Source organism: Rhyacophila brunnea, unplaced genomic scaffold, assembly GCF_057557595.1.
Source record: "Rhyacophila brunnea isolate RB1 unplaced genomic scaffold, BYU_Rbru_1.0 scaffold_21, whole genome shotgun sequence".
Lineage (NCBI taxonomy): Eukaryota > Metazoa > Arthropoda > Insecta > Trichoptera > Rhyacophilidae > Rhyacophila > Rhyacophila brunnea.
This window is the reverse complement of record NW_028232871.1, coordinates 2,307,294-2,329,231: the sequence shown is the minus strand read 5'-3', so window position 1 is coordinate 2,329,231 and position 21,938 is coordinate 2,307,294. Positions and strand designations below refer to the sequence as shown.

Here is a 21,938-nt window from a genome sequence, read left to right as displayed (position 1 = left end):
CAGTCCGATTTCAGCACCTAGCGGATTCATTTCTTTCAAACATATTTATGTACGTACTATATTTATTTAAAGCCCACAGTATTGTTCGTTAAAGGATCAACGGCATAACACACGTTTTCGTTGACAAGCTAAATGATAAATTGATTTTGGGTTCATTGGTATTTTTTCACCGATTGATAACATCGAAACAGCGCTATACAATACCAACCAACGGTTTCAAGGTTTGATATCATTTTGGTGCCGCCGAATTAATAGTATGTTGGTCAATCGTCACCATTATCATAAGGTCTCGAGCTTATGAGCCGAATACATAGCCTAAAATAATATATTATTAAGGTAACCAAGGAAGGGTTACATCTTTGAAACCTACCTAGGTACCTAGTAAAAAAGTGTTAAATAACCACGATTTTTTCAAAAATCTTATGACGTGTCTATGGGACGCAAGTCAGACAATAATTTTATTTATGTTTTTCGCGCGGAGTACCCCAAATAATTTATGTAGAGACGTGTAGTCCGTAAGCCAGGTTCGTTGGATTTCAAACAATATAACCACTAGGTATGTTTAATTTGACAACGCGGTACATAATTTGGACTCTTAATCTTTTTTTATTGTTAATATATTATAAAATTTAAGATTTAGCATTATTTTTTTTTATTTGGATTTATAAAAGAAAACGTACAACCTGTGTTGTTTTCACTGCTATATTATTGTACCTATATAAATGTAGGTACATGCAAATAACACACAATTTCAGGTTTATTGTAAGACATTACGATAATCACAACTTTTGACTTTAATTTGATGACAAAATTTGACAGTTCGACTTTTTTATGCGCCCATTGGTCAGTAGCAGAGGAATGATCTGGTTCGCTAATGGAGCGCCTGCGTTATATGTTTATAGAACATAATATTTTTTAATAGTGTTTGAGGCTTTCACGGTTGTTTTTTTTTAACGTTAGTAGATTTTTGGGTTTCCACCGTGTGTCCTTCTTCCTTCTTTAACTCTACGTTTTACACGAGATGATTTACACGGTGGAAACCTAAAAATCTACTACGATAATATTTAATAGGTATGTACTTTAGTGGCAGTTTCAAACATTTATTGTTTTTTTACTTTTGAGTTAGCTGGGCTAATGACATAATAATAGAATACCTACATAGATCAAGGTTTTCAGACGATCTACCGAAAAATACCACAATGCTTGCAGTATTGCTCGATAACCATTGATCACAAGTTTACAGTCGATCATTCAGCGAACGTGCAATATATTTTTTAAATACCTAGGCGAATGTAATAGGTACCTAAAATAATAATGGAAATCATTAAAATGAAAATTAAATACCTACCTACTTGCGTTATTTCACAGCATGGTTAATACGACTCGTTAATTTTATAATAATTGTGATCAATATTATTTTTATAATATAGGTAGGTACCTAATTAATTTAAGATATATATATTAAGATAAGATAAGCAAAAGAATATGGAAAAAATAACTAAAATAAATAAGTAAGTAGATAGTGATGTTATTAATTAATAAAGCAAGCTATTAAATAAATTGCTTGAAAGTAGAAATTTAATGAGTTTCTGTAATGTTTAAAAATGTAAGTATATAAACTCATAGAAAATTAACAGTAGCTAAAAACCGCAAGCTAATATTTTATTTTATTATTATTTGATTTAGACTCGGAATAAAATATTTTGTTCACTATAGTGTTGTGTTGCCGGCTTTTAATGAAACTAAAATGGCGGTACTAAATGAACTGGCTGCCATATTTGTTATTCGTCGGTTGGTTCCAGCCATGTCCTTGGCTTGAAAAATGGCGTTTACAAGCTTTTTGTTTGCCGGTTTTCAGTTTTGATTTTTTATTTGTCCAAATCTAGACTCATCGGTGTGTTTTTTTACGTTTGTGAATATGAGATTATACAATGTGTGTACGTACAAACAATACTATTATTATAATATACCGCTATATTTATTCTCTGATCGAAATTAGCGCGTTTTATTGGGCTTGTCAAGTGTAATGTTAGGTTAGTTGTACAAAATAATGGAATCGCAGATTTCTAATTTTCGGGCTCGTCTGTTTTCAGCATTCGTAGCGCTACCGATCAACAGATAATGGAGAGCCCCGAGGACGACGCGGGCGCCCCGCGGGAAGCGCCGCTCCGCTCGCTGGCGCGGGAAAATACGCGCGAGCGGACGTCTGGCGAGGTCGACGACGGAGCTCCGCGTCGCCCCCCGACTGCCGGCGCGGCGAAGGATCGTCCGCCCTCCGCGGACGGGGGCCCGGCGGCTCTAGCGGATGACGATCCGGAGCGGCCGGACCCGACAGGAGACGACGATTCGCAAAACAGCACCGAAGCTATATTGCAGATGATCGATAAGTTCGTGGAGGGCAACGGCGCGCCGAAGAGAGCGAGACGCGACGCGGAGTCCCCCGGCGCCGTCGGAGTCGACCCGCCGAAGCTGACGGCGGAATCGCCGCCTCCCCCCGACAAATCTCACCTGAACAACTGCTGCGCCTCCGGGGGCTCCACCGTAGACGCCGAATTCGCCGGTGACCGTCCGGAAGTCAAGCGATCGCCGGACCTAGACGTGAATTTGACGACGACGGCGGACGTCGGGCGGAGGCTCCCCGAGGCGGCGCCCGTCCCCGCGTCCGATCGCGTCTTCTCCGAAACGGAAGACGCGGTCGACGTCGCCGGCGGCGCCGATAAGTCTGCAGTGATAGTGCCTGTAAAAAATAATACTAAAATTATTAGCGAACCCGATATTATTTCAAGTAGTGAACGGAGTGAAGAGTGTTCTGCCCGCTCAACGGGCGAGGCGACGTTCGCCCAGAGTGCTTGCCGACGAACTTCCCCCGAAAAGTCGTCCGTCTGCGATCCCCGACGAATTGCGGCCCCGAATGCTCGGCCGTTAGAAAATCGCGAACCTTTAGATAGCAATATTCCCGCTGCGGTTTCAGACCTCGCCAAAAAGACCGAAGCGGCGGACTCGTGTTCGAAACCCGAAAATTCCGTGGTTCAAAGGAGGAAACTCATTCGACCCGCGGCCGCCCTCATTAAATCATCTGAGAAACCCGTATCTGAGACTGTTCCTCCGTTGAAACCGGTCGAAGTGAAAAGCTCAATGGAAGCGATTCCTGCCTCGTCTGGATCGTCGCTGACCCCGCAAGACAGTGCGTCAACCGTGATGATAAACGATCAAACATCCGCTGATAAACTAAGCTGCAATGAGGAACACACGGACAATGCTCCGGGCGCCAACGTGTCCCCTAAAAAAGTTAAACTCGTGCGTCATTCCAATTTTAAAATATTAGATGCCAACGTTCCCTGCCCCGTGCCGCTGAAAACGGCAATACAGTCTGAAAAAATTCGTGCCGTCGATTCTGGGAGATGCAGCCCGGTTTCTATCGATGACAGTAACATTGTTACGTCGAGTAAATGTGAGATAATTGCCCTCCATCATCCCGTCATAGAGAAAGTTCCGGAAGATTCAGATCAAGGTTTTCAAGAACATTTTACTCCAAAATCAGTGATGGCCGACAGCCACTCCGTAAATGTCGATGAGGCAGTCCCCATTTTTAGAGTAGCGGAAGAGAGTCCCCTCGTAAACAGAGTGGATAATATTCTCATAGGCAAAGCTTCCGATGAGGTGACTAAAATAGGCCAGCTACCGATGCTACCCGCTACAGTTATCAATGAAAACGCTCACCGACACGAGAATGAGAGCCATCATAACTCTGTTGCGCTGCCCAATAATTTGAGTGCGGCAGAGACAGACGGAGATGTGACTGCTGATAAATCAAATGAAGTCCTGGATGTCCGAAAGGTGTCCCCGCTCAGATTGAACCTCTCCCTGTCGGACGAATCTCTCGCCCCAAACGCCAAGAAAAATGCAGCTAATCAGAAACTATTTTCCCCGGAGAGTGATGAATCCGTGCCCGACGAATGTGACTCTTCAAAGATCATCCCGAAACTCACTTTGAAATTGAGCAACGTCCATTCCGATGAAGTCAAGCCGAGCGGTAAACCGCCAAAACTCAATATTAAACCTCCTAAACCCCCCGATTCCATCAGAATCAGAAATCAGGCCCCCACGGAGTCCTTGGTCGAAGTCGAAACTAGTAAAATACCCAATGTAGTGAAATTAAACATTAAACCTATACAGAAGCCGCTTGAATCCAAATCATCCAGTAGCAGTGATGTATCCGAGTCGGACAGCTCCGAGAGCGAGACGCTCCCACCTGGCTTACTTTCTTCTAATATCGATGAATCGCTACAGGACAGGTCCTGTCCGCCGGTTCCCAAGTTGACAATCAAGTCTTTATCGACCACACCTAAGGTGGATAGCGACCCTCTCAAGCGCAAGGCGACCAAGAGAGGCGCCTCCCAGGCCGACCCGCCCCTGCCCGCCGTCCCCAGACTCACTTTCAAACCGCTAGCGCAGCCGCCCATAGAAAAGATGACCATCAAATTAAACAAAACGCATGATTTTAATTGCGAGATCGAGAACGCTGCTCACCAAGAGGGTGTACCTAAGCTGACACTGAAGAAGGGAAAGCCCCACGAAAACGTTTTGAACAGTGACACGAACGATACGGAGGAAGCTAAAGTCGAGAGCTCCCTCAAGATGACCATCAAGCTTAGCAAATCTCTAGAGTCACCGTCGGAGAACAAGGTCGACGGTGACTCTCCACCTGTTGCGAAAGCGTCCAAGAGAAACAGTCAAAAAGTCGAACCATTCAATTCGGAACCAATCCCCAAACTGACCATTAAAATTCCTCAAGATCATGAACCGAGAAACTCTGAGAGGTTAGACTCGCCGACTGTTCCCAAGCTCACCATCAAGCCTATTATTAAACCGGACGAGCATCCGCCAGCGCCAAAATTGAACATAAAACCGGTTGTCAGACCTCCAGAAGAGGTCTTCTCTGTCGCCGAGAATGATGTAGATGGGTCTGCTCTCAAATTGACAATCAAAACTAAACTGTCGACCGTTAAAGCTGACGAATCAGTATCTGTGCCTAAAATTAATATTAAACCTCTGATAAAACCAGTCGATGATGTCAACACCGTCAAAGATGAAGAAGTTTTAATAGCTAAACCTAAACACAATGCGAAGCATGGGAACGAATCCCAGGACATTCCCACTGTACCAAAGTTGACCATAAAGCCTATTCCCGTTCCGGAAAATATGGACGAGCCACTGGAGATTGTAACAGCTTGCGGCAAGCTGACACCTGGCCATCAGGAGAGTGGACAGGACTCTCCTAGGATCATTCTCAAAATCAACAAAACCGTCCAGGGTTCAACCTCGGAGATCATCACGGAGAAGACTCAGAAGAAGTTAGAACCAGAGCAGGTTAAAGTGGACGGCGAATCTGCTGTATCCGTCGATCCGGTCGTTCCCAAACTCACCATCAAAATACCCCAAGAGCAGCACAATGTGGAACCGCTCAAACTAGAAAATTCCAAAGTGGTCGTTGAGAATGATTCGAATTCGAATTCGCCTCTCGGCCGGATCAAACTCAAGCTCACCAAGGAAGGGAACCACGCCAAGATCGTCAACACTCAGACCGATGACCTCAATGAGACTTCAAAAGAGAACGTCCTTCAGGTCGCTAAGGCCGGGATCAAACGGCCGGCTCCCGAAGAGGAGGCTCCCCTCCTACTCAAGAAGGCCACTGAGGAAGATAAAATCATCGCCGAGCCGAAGAGAGCTAAACTTGATCAGCTCCTGACCAATTCAAACCTAACTGTCACCAGAATACCCAAACCCAAGAATCAAGGAATTTCTGATGCCCTCCCCGATCCCGCACCCAACGTGTCGATATCGGTTCTTTCCCTGGGATCCAGGGAGGAAAAGATCACTTCAGACTATGGCAAGACGAATAGCAAGAGGAGCTCACCGATTCCGCCCAAGGGTAATGCGGCCTTCTCGAATAACGGGGAATCGAAGTTGCAGGACATCCTGTGCCGGCTGCAGATCCCAAAAGACGAGCCGGTCATTGGCCCTGTCTGCAACTTTCACTTTGCCAAAGACGTTTCTGTCCTGGCGGAGGCGGACTCTAACACCACCTCCACCACGGCCAGCTCGGAGGGGACGGCGTCGGAGCCGCTCAACCCACTGGGTACAGACAGTCCCGTCTTCAACAAGGTGGACGGGGATCTGATGGCGCTCAACGAGGGCTCCAGTTCGCAGGAGTGCATGATGCTGGATGATCTTTCGCAGGACCCGCTCGACATCGGCAGCATCGCCAAAGCGCACTTTGTCCCGCTCGCAGCTGACGCCACTGCCCTCTCTGACATTAAGAAAAGCATAGTAAATATAATGGCGCAGACCAATGCCAACGCTGTCTCAGTCTCGGTCTCGCCCTTTACAGCAACGCCGAGGAAGCGAGGGAGGCCTCGGAAAGCAGCCGTCGTAGACACCCCCGTCAGAGTCGCCGTTCCTACTTCTGCTTTGGATGAGAGGTCCCTCCGAGCTTCCAGAACGCCTAGGTACATTTTTCTGTCGTACATTAATGATTAGTCATCGGCTGTCTGTGTCTCATCCTGAAATTTTTGTAGGGTGGACGTCAGCCGCCTCAAGCAAACTCCTTCATTCTCCTGCAGCGATCATGCTCTCTCCACACCAGAAGTCGGCAACCTTTCCCATGGAGGATGCAATAAAATGTTATAAAATTGCCGAGGACACAGATAATATCTATTATGTATAAAGATATTATGTTTTTATGATCGAAAAGCTTAAAAACTTAGGTGTAATATTATACAAGCCCGATTTTTAAATGTACTATGTAGTTTTCAAGTAAAATTTGTACCACTGGTCACATTTTTATTATACATAAAATTTGTAAAATAAGTATGAGAAAATAATAATGACCTTTCATCAAAATTTATAAGTTTTAAAAGAAATCTAGTATTTCTTATGTCCACGGCTATCTTTTGACATTATTTTTGTTGATGAGGGTGCATCAAATATCCTCACCGGCGTGTGTCCACAGGCAGCGCATTGCCGATCTCTGCTTTAGACCACCGAGTGACTGAAGGCACAGCCTCGCCATCCTCTGTTTTCCTTCTGGTCCACTAAACATGCTTTGTCGGTGCTCAATCACCACATGTTCGGCCCATTGCAGGCATTGGGTTTTGATAAATATAAATCTGGCATGATATAGAGCTCATGATTGTAGCGACGTCGCCAGATGTCTTCCTCGCAGAAGTGGTCCAAAGATCCACGTAAACTCTCCGAAATACATTTAATTTGATTACAATGTTTGCAAGTGAACCTGCATTGCGTTTCAAGCGGTGGACTATGCAAATATTCTCTATCCGATCTCTCTTGGTCTGGATTAGGTATTATCAAATCTCAACATTAGTTAATATTTACTAACATCTTCTATGACATGTTAATTGGTCATTGAAAAGCTAATACATATGAACGAAAAATTTTCCATCAGGGACAGACCGACGATTCTGCGTACACCGCGCTCTCGAGGTCGCGGCAGAGGACGCGGCTCAAGACGGGCGTCTGTCAGCGGAATAGGCGGGGGACGAGGTTTGGAACCGGACTCACCGCTTCACGCTGCGCATACCTTCTTCCTCAACCTGACGCCGCCCCCCGGAGGGGACATGTCCATGCTGGCTCTCAACCAGTGCCAGGTGAAGCTGCCCCGCTTAGGCGTGGAGCGCGTGCAGGCCGCCACCATGACAGAGCCCCTTGATGGCTCCCTTTTCCTGGAAGGAAGCATCAAAGAGGCGGAGGTCACCGAGCCGATAGTGGTCGTGGGCAGGGGTCGGGGCAGGGGCAGCCGCGGACCTCGCCGCAGCCGCGGGGGCAGGGGAAGCCGCGGGCCCAGAGGGGGGAGAGGGAGTCGAGGGGCGAGGAGCACCAGAGCCTTCCCTGACCCGGCTGAAGAAATGATTCAGCTGCAGGTGACATGCTTTGCTTTGCCAAACCAACTACTTTGTCAGGCATTTTCTTGAGAGCCAAGGCAAATAAACTGCAAAACGAAGTCAATACCAACCAGACAAACAGCCATGAATAAATGTTTGCAAAGCTTATTTTTCTGGTCAGTTTATGACAATTGACTGTGTTTTGTTGTTTGTGTGCGTTCGCTGTCAACAGGGGCCTCAACTATCGTGCCTAAGGCCTTCTGCCCACAGTTATACTCAAAGAAAACTCAACTGGTTGAAGTCACAACCTGGTCAATAATCGATGTTTCACACACGGCGTGACGCTACCCTATAGATTAAATACACTGAGTGAACCACCATTGAGATACATTAACGTTGATGCGCAAGCTACCGGTTGGTAATTAAAATTTCAGTTCTTGAGTCTTTGAGTAGCTCCATGGGTGAAAGGCTTAATAGTCATCTCAGAAATATAATATCGTCACCGTTCAGGCAAAAGTCACCAACCCTGAAAATGGCAGTTTTGAGTTGAGTATGTCACCCGAAGCGTAAAATTATGTTCTTTAAGATGCAAAACTCACCACGGTACATTAGTTAGTAAAATTGTGCTTAAATCCGAATTATTTGTTTTTCACTAAATGACTTTCGATAAAATCTTAACAAGCAAAAGTCATTATAGGTGAATAGACATTATTGACTATATAAAAAAAAAAAATCCTTCGTTATAAATATACAAGCAAAAGTCACTATACTATGGATGGTGAGTTTTACTGATCATTCTTTTGGCTAACATTGTTCAGATAATTAACAAGCAAAAGTCACCAAACCATAATTGAGCTACCTTGCCTCCTTCAAAACCTTCCAGATGTTTTAATTAGCATCGAAAAGTAAAATTACCTTAAAAAAATTATTAAGAAGACATGAGAAAATAATTTAATGTAGATAAAACCTTAAAAACATTAAAATCTGATTTTTCCTGCATTTTCAAACTTTCAAATTGCGATATCTCAAAACTATGTTTTTAGGGTTGGTGACTTTTGCCTGAACGGTGACGATATGTAGTCAGTTTTAAGAATTTTATATCGCAAAAAGTATCATCAATATCGTATCCAAAGAATTTGGACTATAAATAGAAGTCTTATATTATTTTGAAAGCGCGTGAAGCTTAGTTAAATATTAAGAACGCTCAGTTGTCATTGCGATTTTTTTACATATGCAATGGCTATTTTATACATTTAGAGCCGCATGCAGAATCTAAGAAATCGTTCCTAAGGATAAGTCGCGAAAAGGATGACTTAACTATAGACATTCCTGAGTATAGAGTTAAGGAATCCTTAACCATAGACTACTTTTGTTATGAACACGTCCGCTTCCGTATTACGCATGAGTGCAGGACCGTAACAAAAATATCGATATTTTGAAGTATCAATACTTTATAAAGATACATCGATATTTTGCTATTGATAATTTCTTTCGATAACGATGGATATATAATAAAATTATAAATAATCCTTCGCAAACAACCATAATTTGACAACGATATTTACAAACATGTCCCCCTCAAGGGCTAACAGGGCTCTAGCCTGGGGTTCAATCAGATAAGTGAGATAAACACACATCACAAATTTGCTTTAATACTAAAAAAGTCGCCTGCGCACTATTTATTTCAACGATTTTAACAATAGTAGTACGATGCATTTTTTTATTATCGTATGTCGCGATACTTGACAACTCCGCAATTCAAATAGATATAAATTCTAATGGTTTTAAGTTTTGTACTATTCCATTTGAATCGTTTTTTGCGACCCGGGTATCGCCTTTCGGCATCTTCGGGCACTATGCACACTCACCAATGGTAAATACAATTGACACACTGACCCGGGTCGTATAAAAATAACCCATTCACTGCGTCCAACACAACTGGTGCGTTGCCCATCAGGTGGACATTAGATATAATTAGCATGTTATTTAAATGTGATAATTAAATATTAATTAAATGGTCCGCAGTGAATGGGGACTGCGGACCTTTTAATATAGAGATATATTAAAAAATACACAAACTCACTAAAAATACAGTGAATATCCTTCATTTTACCTCGAACACCATTTGAATGCTGTATTTCGAAAACGTTGCTTGACACATTTTAAAAAACAGTGACATAAGTTGAAAAAATCTTCATATTACCTAAATATACAAATGTTAGTAGTTTTTTTTAAAGACAACGGTTAACATTTGCTATAAAATAATATATTTTACATCTACCTACCTATTTATTTTTATACCTATAGGATTGTTTTCACTATTTTGACTAAAACACAATAGTGACTTGTAACGTTTTCAAAATACAGCATTCATTTTGAAAACGCTAATATTGAGCGTCACATTGCTTTTAACCCTAAGTAAACTTAAAAATCCTGGGCCTGGGGAGTGGGGGCCCGGTTCAGGTTGTGTGGGCCATCCTTTCCTTAAAGGACGACCCCCAAGGATACCCATTCCATGTATCGATACTTTTTCAATGGATAGACAGGCCTATTCTCCCCCTCTCTACTTATGTTCGCCTGATACCGCTCAAGAAACAAGAGTGTTACCATGTTAAAAAAATATCTTGCGGTGCCTGTAGAATCACGTATAATGACTTACAACGGAAACATACGAGTATTATAATTAAATATTAATATGTATTTATAGTTATTGCATTTATAAAGTGCAGTTGTCGTATTTTTGTCATCGTTTAACAATTTTAAAATAATTTACCTAAACTATAGAAAGAGAATTTTTCAATATGGTATTATTTTCAATAGAAAAAACGACCGAAGCTTTAAGACGAGGTGAACCATAGACAACATGATCTTAGCTAAGGACGATGTTTGTGCATAGTGTTTTGTCCTGAGGAAATCTTAGTTAAGACAAATGTTTCTGTATCAGGCTCTTAGGCTGCATCTCAACAGAAGAAGGTTTTTTCAACATCATTGATATATCAAAAGAATGTACATAATTTTTATGTAAATATTTATACAAAAGTATCAATCCTTTTTTTAACTTCCCTAATATTGCAAGTGATCTTTTAATCCATTTTCTGGGACCTCTGTACATACTCTTGTCCTGTGTTACATACATGCTTACGAAGTCGAATAAATTCTAGCTAAAAGTATCTAGCTACTGTTTCAAACATTAAAAACTTTTATTTAGTTAGTTACATACATCACAAATGTATTTTATAATTTACTTGGGTATGTATGTGAAAAATATATACTTGAATTGAAAATTCTCTGTAAAACAGCAAAACTTGCCATATTTAATAGATTTTTCCATAAAAATAAGATGGACCCGAAAATTTCACCAAAATGATGGATTGGGCAGGACACTTTTTGAACGGGACTTTCATTTAATACGGGGCATGGTTAGGCATAATTATTATTTGGCGCTTAAAGGTCAGATGCATAGTTAATATAAATGGCCCTACTTGCCTTTTATCTTAAACGGCTGAAATGGGGCGATCGGTGGTGACTAGGGCCGCATTTGAGAAACAAGTGGAAACTGTCATGTAGCATTTTTTATTTCTTTACTTGCAACATTAAAAAAAAATAGCTAATGAATTCTAAATTAGTAGTTTTTCGTGATTACTTTTCGTATACATAGATGTCACCTCAAATTGAATCACTGCCAATTTTACTTCATATGTAAACTATCATGTTTTAAATGTCAGATCAATTGACGGATCTAAAAAAATTATTTGCTGGTCGTCTTGACATGTTTTTAGAAGTGACGGAAAACACTATTAACATCATGTGAACATAATATTTCTTTACAAGCTTGTAAAAAATATATATTAATCGTCAATATGTACATCACTTATTTAAAAAAAAAATACAAACTACATCAAAACTTTACTTCGCTTATGTCAAAATTATTAAGAATTTTAATCACCAGTATGAAAATTCATGTACAGTAGGCGCTCGGTAATCCGGCGTTTACCAATCCGGCACGTCCAATAGTCCGGCATTTTGCAACTCAGCTCTCCTGATCTATAATCCGGCAGGTTTCACATTAAACTGCCGGATTACAGATTGGTGGCCGATCTTGACAGATTATTTATTCCTATAGAAATCCAATAATCCGGCATAGGTAAAAAAAATATGGGTGCCGGATTACCGAGCGCCTACTGTACTTAAACACTTCACTGTGGTTTCTCTTAAAATTCAACAGGTGGTACACACAAAATAACATGGTGCACAGTTTTTGTTTTAGTTTTACTGAAACTGGGCATATTTAATAAGCAACTATTTAATTAATTAATTTTATGTTTATAATTGATTTATATAACACTTAAATAAAAAAAAAAATATGTTTAAATAGCAAATTATTAAGCTTTCAAACGTGTATTTATTTTGATTTGCAAAAATGGTTGTTGGTTGGTTGTTGATTTAGTGCCGTTGAAAATTATTAATGTGCTATTAAAATCGATACATTCTGCAGTCACTTATGGACAACCTGAATAGCTTTTCATAGCAGATTTGTTAAAATACTGAATAGCTGTTAGGGGGAGGGAGCACATGTGCTGTGGATGTGTCCTGTGTATTGGAGAGTAGTGTCTATTTTTAACCACACTTGTATCGGTAGTAGTTGTGTGCGGTGGGCAGTGCCAGTCGTCTGCCACACATTTTTTTATACACAGCCAACAGTTGTGTATAATAATTATTTTTCTCTCAAGCCATTAATAAGATTAAATACATTATAATATAGTTTTTCAATATGTCAATTATCATAGTTTTAACAACCTATCTTGGAGATATTTAATTATTATTTTTACCTGAGGTTTATTAAAATTTCAGTCGTGTTTAAAGTGACAGCACGAAAGTTAATTCTGACTTTTCAAAGATGAAGATGTATTGTAATAGTAGGGTTATTACCTGTGCCCTGAGTATGGTAAGCATTGAATAACTAATTCCCACTCTATTTCGAGAATGACTTATTGATGTATTTACTGTGTTTGATTTATTTTGAGATTCTTCTGAATATTTATTACATGACATGTAATGCCTATTTTAAAATTATGTTTACATTTGTCTTCAAAGGAGTTGAATAGATTTTTTTTTATTATACTATGGTCATAAGTTATCGGTTCTTTGTGGTATACACGTGAACTTTTATACCGATTGTGTTATATTTATTGGACGGACGAATTTAAGCATTAATTACACACCAAAACAGAATTTTTGTAATAGGCAAATAATTTGTTTATAAAGTTTTCGGAAACATTTGACACGACAAATATATGAGTTAGAGTAAAATTTTATATGTACGTTGAATTCACTGCCTTTAAATAACTTTAATGGTGTTTGACTTATAGGTGACAAGGCGAATAGTGGCAATAGGTATATTTTATTAGAATGCTAATTTTTATTTAACAATAGTTTATAAACATATTTCGCTGCATTGTTTCGAAGTTTAGTAACCGAATTGAGAAAAACAAAGATGATGCTTTGGTATATCAGGTCCTCGAGTATGCAGGGTACGATTATCCGATTTGCACTATGATCATCAGCTATAAGAACAATGCATGATTAAAAAAGCACCTCTGATGTTCAAATGTCACAATGTGTTGGCTTATAAAGTAGGAAGGGAGTCTTCGGTTCAAATCGAAAATGAACTTCGCCTGTCTTAATTCCAGGATCCTGTGGCGATATCAGAGGTCAGGAGAGATGGCAGAAAAAGTAAATTGGAAATTACCCGGACACCTGCGTTGCAAGTTTTTGAAGAAGAAACATGTATGATTGGTGACATTGGAACACCGCATAGGTAATGTTCTATTTTTTGTGTATAACGTGTATTTTATTTAATATAAAAAATTAGTTCCTTAGGCTGGCACCCTTTTCCTTTTTGATGTGTCATTTGAGGCGCCTAATTAGAATAATGCGTCAAATGTATTATGATCACGTTATGTGCTGTCACAGTCAGCTGCCGCTGCGAGAATAAAGTGTGTAATGCCATTTTTCCTGGTGTTTAAAATGTTATAAGACGGATGTTCCCATCCTGTAACACATTTTGAACCTTTAAACGAACATTGTCAGTTTGCAAAATCTGCCAAAATCACCAGAATGACAATGAGCTACGATACCTCACGCGTATCGCACTGGGTCGACACCCGCATGACTCAATGAACGCTTTTATCACTTTCTACATGTCTACACATTTTCGACTCATGTCAAAATCTTGTGTTTTTTATTTTTAGTGGCTGGCAATGTATTTTCTATAATAATGTTGTCTATTTATGGTTTGCAGGGTGGGTTCTGTTCAAAATATTATCTATGGATGCAATATAGCAAGTAATTTTAACGTACGCACACGTAGATACTGTTAGAATTAATTGAAATTAGCATGAATAATAATTCAAAATATTAATACATTAGAGTTGGCACTCTCCATCATTGAATTTATAGAGATAGTGATCGTTCAAAATATTCTGTGACAGTACGCGACGTGCATCATAATGTATTTGAACCCTGACTGGCACGTCCACCATACAATATTATTGATGAATGATGCTTTTGTGTGTCAAGCGTAAATGGTTAGTTTGTTTTTTCTATCATATTTTATTTTCAAATTAGAACAATACGCCAATTTATATTGACTGATAAACTCGCAGAACAGATTAATAAAGCAGACCATAAAACCTAAGTAAAACAAATCGCGCTGTCAAATATGCGCGTTACATTGATGTGATTAGATATAATTATGATACAGACGTATTATTCTTTAACACATGTTTAAGTTTGTTTCATATTTTTCCGCATTCGAAATCTGTAGCCTATTGTACCACACTACTGGAGAACTACAAATTTGTAACACTAGTGCCGCCGTTACCCTTGCCAAAGTTGTCGCAGTCCAACATAAACTCTATTCAAAACATGTCATCATTTTCAGCCGGGATCTATTACACGCCATATGAAGGTTTCCTCTGACTCCTAAATCTATTTGTCAATCCAGCAGGTTATTAAAACGAGTCTGTTGGTACTACTGTATGACTATTTGCGGAGACATTCACTAGCCTAGCAACTTGTCTAGATCCTAGTTATGTCTAGCGATTCTTCCGTTTCGCTGTGTGCGTAGCCGAAGGTATTGATATACCCGTTGCGTTGTTCACTTGATCGGACCATCGAGTAGGGGACTTCCCTTCTACATTGATCCTAGATGTTTCTGATAATAATGATGGAATATGGCTATATGTATATATTTATCTATACAGGTAAATACATTATATATATTATATTACCTGGTGATGGATAATTAAATGCGTACAATAGATTGAATGTTGAATTTGTATTTTTTGCAGAATGGTTGGTTTACTAGATGAGGAGTCGCAGAGCTCTGTGCTTAGCGGGCAGACAACGGAGAGTGGCAAATATAAACGGTCACGCCTCATGGATATGCTCGATGAAGGGTATGTAATAGTTTTTTTAAATAAAGATGTGAATCTGACATTAAGTGTGTGGAATTATCATTGCAGTCAATAACTGTTATTGGCAGTATTTGAGAATTGGTAGTTTTCATATTAGTTTTTCAATGTGTATTTGTAATTAATGGCTAAAAAATATTCCTCGTAAAAAACCTCCTAATGCAACCTTCGCTCTGTCGGGGCCCATATACTCCACTCGACATCTAACCTGGTAAATTATTTATTTTTACTTAAGTACTATTTTACTGATTCTAAATAACTTGATTGTTTGTTATTCAGGCACAAAGACTGGACTCCTGCGGATGTTGCCGAGTATGACTGGCCGTCAGAACCTGCCGCTGGTGATTCACCTCAGACTGTCATGATCCAAGAGCAGGTAAAAACCTTTTTAATCACCTTGTACTTCCAAGAACAAATTAAACTGCAAAGACCTTTGCATTAACGAACATTGGTGTTGTAGTTTTTTTTTATTTCATAGAACTGTATGTACCGTGTATTGTCATCAGGTGGCCTTATACCTCGGCGTGAAGAGCTTCAAGAGAAGATACCCCGACCTGAAAAGGAGAGCCCTCGGAGCGGACGAGAAGAATTACATCAGAGACAGAGGATTGGTTTCAGAGGCTCTTTGCGATCTCGGTGAGTTGAAATAATGACTCAATCTCACCACCATTTTTCGCAGAAGAGAGCAGGAAACAGAATAAATAATAATACAGATTTGTTCAATAGAATTGTGGTCATCGGGTTATTCATTTGACCTCATGGATTTGCTCTGTTATGTTAGAAATTATCTGTAGGTCAGTGGCGTGGGGTCCATTGATGCTTTGGATTCGACGCATAAGTAAAGCAATGCAATTGGCCTTAATATTTTTCCTAATGGAGCGTTTTAATTGAGTTTAACTAAACATTGACATCTGTGCATTTGACCATAAATGTTTAGGTTTGAACTTCTACTTGACAATCATGGAATTAAGCTTTTTTTCTAATGTTGGGTACTTACGTTAATTACTCCCGGAAACTCTTCCACATCTGCTTTTTACGTTCATGGTTGGTTATGAAATGTAAAAAATAATAATGGAAATAACCTAATTTAAAAAAACCGGACTGTACGAGGTGTTGCTGTACCTTCATAATATGAACAGCAGCAGTGAATAATGCATTGTGTTGTTATGCAGGAGTGACGGCGGTGGACGCAGGTGAGGTACTGGACATCATGTACACGGACTTCCCCACCAAATATGAGGAGTACCGGAAGCATCTGCGAGAGCATCGAGACGCTCGGCCCGTGCAACCACTCAAACCTCCCCCGCCCGCGCATCTGGCTCCCCTGCCAGGAACTGATCGCTCCAAACAGGTTTGACTCTTTCTAATTGGTTCTTGGTTTCTCCACCTGTACTATTACATTTCACTTTAATTTCAGATTCACTCGATTCGTTAATTACAAACACGATTCTATGCGCAGATATTGCCAAAATAATCTTTGAATACTTAATTTCATGAAAATGTATAGTGTATAATCGACTCAACATTTCACACATCTCTAATATCGTCATATCAAAGTAGACATTTGAATATAATATTTGGCTATAATACCTGTGGAAAGATACTCCCCTCTCAGTTTTATGTAGGCAGCCAAAAGCAATACATTGACCATTATTTTTAAGATGAATAATCATGTGAACACTGAGAAATGTGTACAGACCTCAAACTTATCTGAAGAATGGGATGGGCGACCCACTGTCGAAAATTACCCAATCAAGATTCGTAACTGGACAAAATCTGACATTCAAATGAATCATCCTACGGTAGTTCGTAGTTCCATTTTTGGCTATTCTACAGATAAGTTTGTAGGTCTGTACGTAAGTTATGTAAACAAAGGAACACACTTCAAATCAGAACATGAGCCGCCATTTTGTTTTTGGGGCTGCCAATAGAAGAAAAATATGAATTTATTGCCAATACAACCACACGTTTGATTGAAAAATCAAACTGCCTTCAAAATTCCTAATACTGAATACGTATTAGACTCCTACCTAGAGTCAAAATTCTTTTATATTTACATGATATTATGCTGTTGTTATGGCAGGAGAGTATGGAGAAGGCGTGCGAATCTGCGGCAGAGTGGAATGCCCAGCTGAACCGCCAGCGGAGGAGCATCCGTTCCGCCGTGGTGGACCTGCAGACCTTCACTCTCCACCGTCCGCGCCGCCCCCCAACCTTGCCACCACCCTCCGCCACCCCACACCCTGTTTCACATTACCCCGTTGCTCTGTTGCCCGGACAGTATACCGATCACTACAGGACATACACCCCTGAGGAGCTTAGGTGAGAAACATATCTTATTGAAAATTGAAAGATATATTCCTCCTACTAAATAATATTTGAAATATTAGAAATATTCAAAAAAAGACCCTTGCTTTCAATAAAGCTTTAATTGGGATATTTTAAATTGTGCTTTCTTTGACAGTTATTTTCATATAAAATATTTTTAACGATGACTCAACCTTCTAATATGAGGCTATTGGAAGCAAAGGCAAGAAAGTCTCATATAGTCTTTGGGACTTTGTTGACAATAGCTTCTGTACAGTCGATAGACAAATCAATTTAATATGCCCTTATTTATGCATTTCAGATACTTCCCATTGAACAGTGTACTCCGGATATTACCGCCACCCGCTCCTGTTAAAGAAGAATCATCGTCTGAGGAATCAGGAGATGATTCTGACTCAGTTGGCTCAAGCGGAGAGGAATCCGGGAGCGAGACCAGTGAAAAGAACTTCAAGGTGAACACTCATAATACCTACAGCGGGATTCCGTTAATTCAAATCATGAATGACACTGGAATTTGGGAATCAAATTCATTTTATGACTTTGTAGGCTAGATATGTTAACGGCTATGCGCCATCAAATTGAAAGAAAAAGTAACAAAACCTTTTGATACTACAAAAATGCAGTGTTTTCTTGAAAAACATTAAAAAAAATGAGGATTCAAAATATCAATAAGATAAAAAAAAACAGCATTGGTCTAATCTCACCTCATAATATTTAATAGTTCGTGTTTCTGATCACACTGTTACTGGAGACCTCTTTCTAATTCTTTTGAAAAAAATTTACAATTTTACCGAGCTCGTTCGTCTTTCCGAATGGCAGGGCACATTTAAGCTCCTTGATATTTTTAAAGACATCTGCAAGTCGCAGCGCTACTCTGTCGCTAAAATTTAAGGCATTGTATCACCATGTGTCAATGTATGCTTATGTTCTCCTGAACATCATATTCATCACAGAGGTGCGAATCGGTTACCTTAATGAGGACACGAAATCTTTTGCCCGCTGTGTGGTTCTGTTTATAATACCCCGTTTACACATGCATGGATTTACTGCTGACATTACATATTATCGCAGCCATAACAAAAAAATGCACGTGTAAACACGTGTTATCGTGGAAAATGCAAGATTGCATGTATGGATCAAAAAAGTTCAGAAGCTTCTGAATTTTCACGCCGTCAATTGGACTGTGCAATATCTGCGCCCGCGCAGTGGAACGATATTGGCGAACCTGCCGGTAAATAAACGAACTACACCCTGCAGAGACTCATATTGAGGTTAAACGATTTTCACGACCTGTCAAATAGTACCAAAGAATGATAACATCGCGTCTTGAAGAATGAGATTGGTTAGACAGTCAGCACTGTTACGTGTAAAGAGTTATTATCGCGATAGTTTAAAATACACACTATAGGTGCAAATCAAACAATGCGCGTGTACAGGCGTTATAAGTTTCGATATCACGTATGATCATTTCTGTTTAGAGGCGACTCGACAAACCAAGGTATCAGGCATTTGGATCAATATGGACTTACTCTGTTTTCCTTTGTCAAAATCGAATAGATTAAGTTGGTGAGTTACGGTCGCCTCAGGTTATTGTTTGCGAGGGAGCTTATTAAAGTGCCTAATGTTTTATTGTTAAAATGAATGTTCACAGCGGAAGAGTAATGCACCGTCAAAGGCACGGTCGCGGGTGCCTGTGAGTGGTGCCGAATCGTCCGTCCCCCCCAGCCGCCCCACCTCCCCCCAGACTAAAGAGTCTAAAGAGAACATCTCCAACCCCTCCTCTCCCCTGCCTGCCTTACCCTCTCTAACCCCGTCGGCGTCCACCTCCTCCGCCCCGGACGTGTTGCGCTGCAAGCTGTGCGCCGGCACGGAGCATTGCAACCGGAGGTATCCCACCGAGACCTTCGTCACCTGCGCCACTTGCCACAAGAAAAGTATGCACCACATCAAATTATCTTATTGCATAATTAAATTGAATTTATGAAAACCACAATTCTATTACGTTATAACAGGGAAACTTTCATATTAAAAACAACATTTCCGGAACGCATATAAGTAATTGATTCTGAAAATTGAAACTGAAACATATTTATCTTTGTATATTCGTAAATCAATATTCTAAATAATGATAATACAGACATCAAAATATCTTGCCAATTCTTGAATTATTGTGATTCAATTCCATATTGAGAAGTAATTTGATGGTAAAGTTCATCTCTTACCCTATCATTTCAGTTTAGCCTGTCTCGCATTTTTTCAAGTGATGAAGAAAATAATTAATTTGCTAACTGTTTTTCTCCTCAGTCCACCCGTCTTGCCTGGACATGGCACCGAACGTAGCGAAGTGCGTGCGCTTGTACGCGTGGCAATGTGCAGACTGCAAATGTTGCGCGCACTGTCAAGACCTGGCCGACGACGACAAAATGCTGTTTTGTGATCTTTGCGACAGAGGCTACCACATATACTGCGTTGGCTTAAGAAAAGTTCCCACTGGTAAGGGAGACAGTTATATAGAAGACTTTTTCTTCTTTAGTCACATCTGGCTTCTAAAATGAAGAATATTGTTTGCCTTGTACTGAGTTATCCTCTAGACCAGGGGTTCCCAACCCCGTGCCCGCGGGCACCATGGCGTCGCGACAGTTAGCTAGGACTGCTAGGAGACATCTTCGCCTGACGAAACACGAATTAGGAGTTTTGATATTCCTTCTATATAGTTCTAAAATGAGTGGACCGAGTAAAAGACAACGAACCTATAATTTTAACACTGACTGGGAGGAATCATATTGTTTCTTTAATGTGAAAAATAAATGCGTCTGTTTGTTGTGTGGTAATAGTATTGCAGTGCCGAAAAAACATAATGTTGAACGACACTTTCAGACAATTCATGCCACTTTTGATGTGAGTTGTCCACTTAAATCTGAAGTAAGAAAGAAAAAAATATGTCAACTAAAATCAAGTCTAACTGCACAACAGACTGTTTTCACTAGACATGTGGAAAATTCTAAAAAGGCCAACTTAATAAAATCAAGATATAGATCTCGACTCACCGATGAGCATCTTTATGATTGTTTGCTAACAGGATTATCGTCATACTCTCCTAATTATGAGGCACTGGCCAATGATATGCAATGCCAAAGATCACATTGACATATTGATATTCTATTTTTTTATAAAATGTTTTCTTTGTATTTGTGTTTTTTGTTTACTTTGTTTACGTTTTGTAAATACATTTCTCTGTGTGTATGCAATTTGAATAATAGTTTTATTATTATGAAACATTTTTGTTTATTATTTATTAATAAATTATGAATATAAGAAAATAAATTATGGGAAAATGAGAAGTTATGGAAGGAGTTTGTCGATTAAAAATAGGTGGTGCCCGCCACCCTACCGATATTTTAGAATGTGCTCTAGAGTACAAAAAGGTTGGGAACCCCTGCTCTAGACAGTGCTTTCCAACCTTTTTCATGGCATATCACACTATTCATATTATCGAATTAAGAGTATTCTTTTATAAAACATGAGAGGGGATGTTACAATGTGTAAAATATTTTATAACAAATGCGTATTAGCTTGTATGTTTATTTTCAGTCCTTATTTTTGTTATCTGGGTGGCGATTATTAGATTGCATTTCATACGATTCGTGTTATACAGTCGATAATAATTAATGTTGGTTAATTTCTTGCCATCCTCCATATTATTGAAAGGGCTGTCACCAGTGTTGCTAAATTTCAGTAGATCTGCCGATGGTCACATTTGTGTGATTTTCGGAAGATACTTGTGACATTATAACAACTACCAATCTATTTTTCAAGTAAAATTGTTAGTTTTTTTTACATGTTCTTCTATCCACTGAATTTTGACAATTTTATCTGACAACACTGCAAAACATTCTTGACCATAGATTAATCATTGATAAAAGGTAATGTCAATCTGTTACATTTTATAAAAGATCTTTTATGGAACACATATTTAATGAAATATGGACTATTATATGAAAAATTCTTTTAGAGTCTAATACTGGTCTAAGGGTAGGACCTATTTCAAACGCTTGTATTTGTTCATTTATAAATTGATACGTATTTCACCTAAAAAAATTAGATGGTTTTCCATGATAATAACATATTATATAAAAACCATAGAATCATGGAAATTGCAGTAAACAGGCATGTTTCATACTAGTTAATAGTGTTAAGGCTATTATACTTCAGCTGGGGCATGGTCTAAAACGAT

General features: G+C 39.6%; 1 protein-coding gene across 1 annotated transcript in view; it reads left to right on the top strand.

The window, feature by feature from the left end:
- The first annotated feature begins 1,777 nt into the window (after positions 1–1,777).
- e(y)3 (PHD finger protein enhancer of yellow 3) overlaps positions 1,778–21,938 on the top strand; it is a 29,331-nt gene continuing 9,170 nt past the window's right edge. Inside the window, exons 1-12 of the mRNA XM_085948809.1 lie at positions 1,778–1,937; positions 2,094–6,509; positions 7,466–7,940; positions 13,592–13,719; positions 15,254–15,361; positions 15,656–15,752; positions 15,883–16,012; positions 16,549–16,727; positions 17,460–17,698; positions 18,006–18,156; positions 19,356–19,638; positions 20,009–20,197. Of these exons, the coding sequence (XP_085804935.1) occupies positions 2,122–6,509; positions 7,466–7,940; positions 13,592–13,719; positions 15,254–15,361; positions 15,656–15,752; positions 15,883–16,012; positions 16,549–16,727; positions 17,460–17,698; positions 18,006–18,156; positions 19,356–19,638; positions 20,009–20,197 (6,367 nt within the window). The 5' untranslated portion in view covers positions 1,778–1,937; positions 2,094–2,121. The remainder of the gene's footprint in view (positions 1,938–2,093; positions 6,510–7,465; positions 7,941–13,591; positions 13,720–15,253; positions 15,362–15,655; positions 15,753–15,882; positions 16,013–16,548; positions 16,728–17,459; positions 17,699–18,005; positions 18,157–19,355; positions 19,639–20,008; positions 20,198–21,938) is intronic.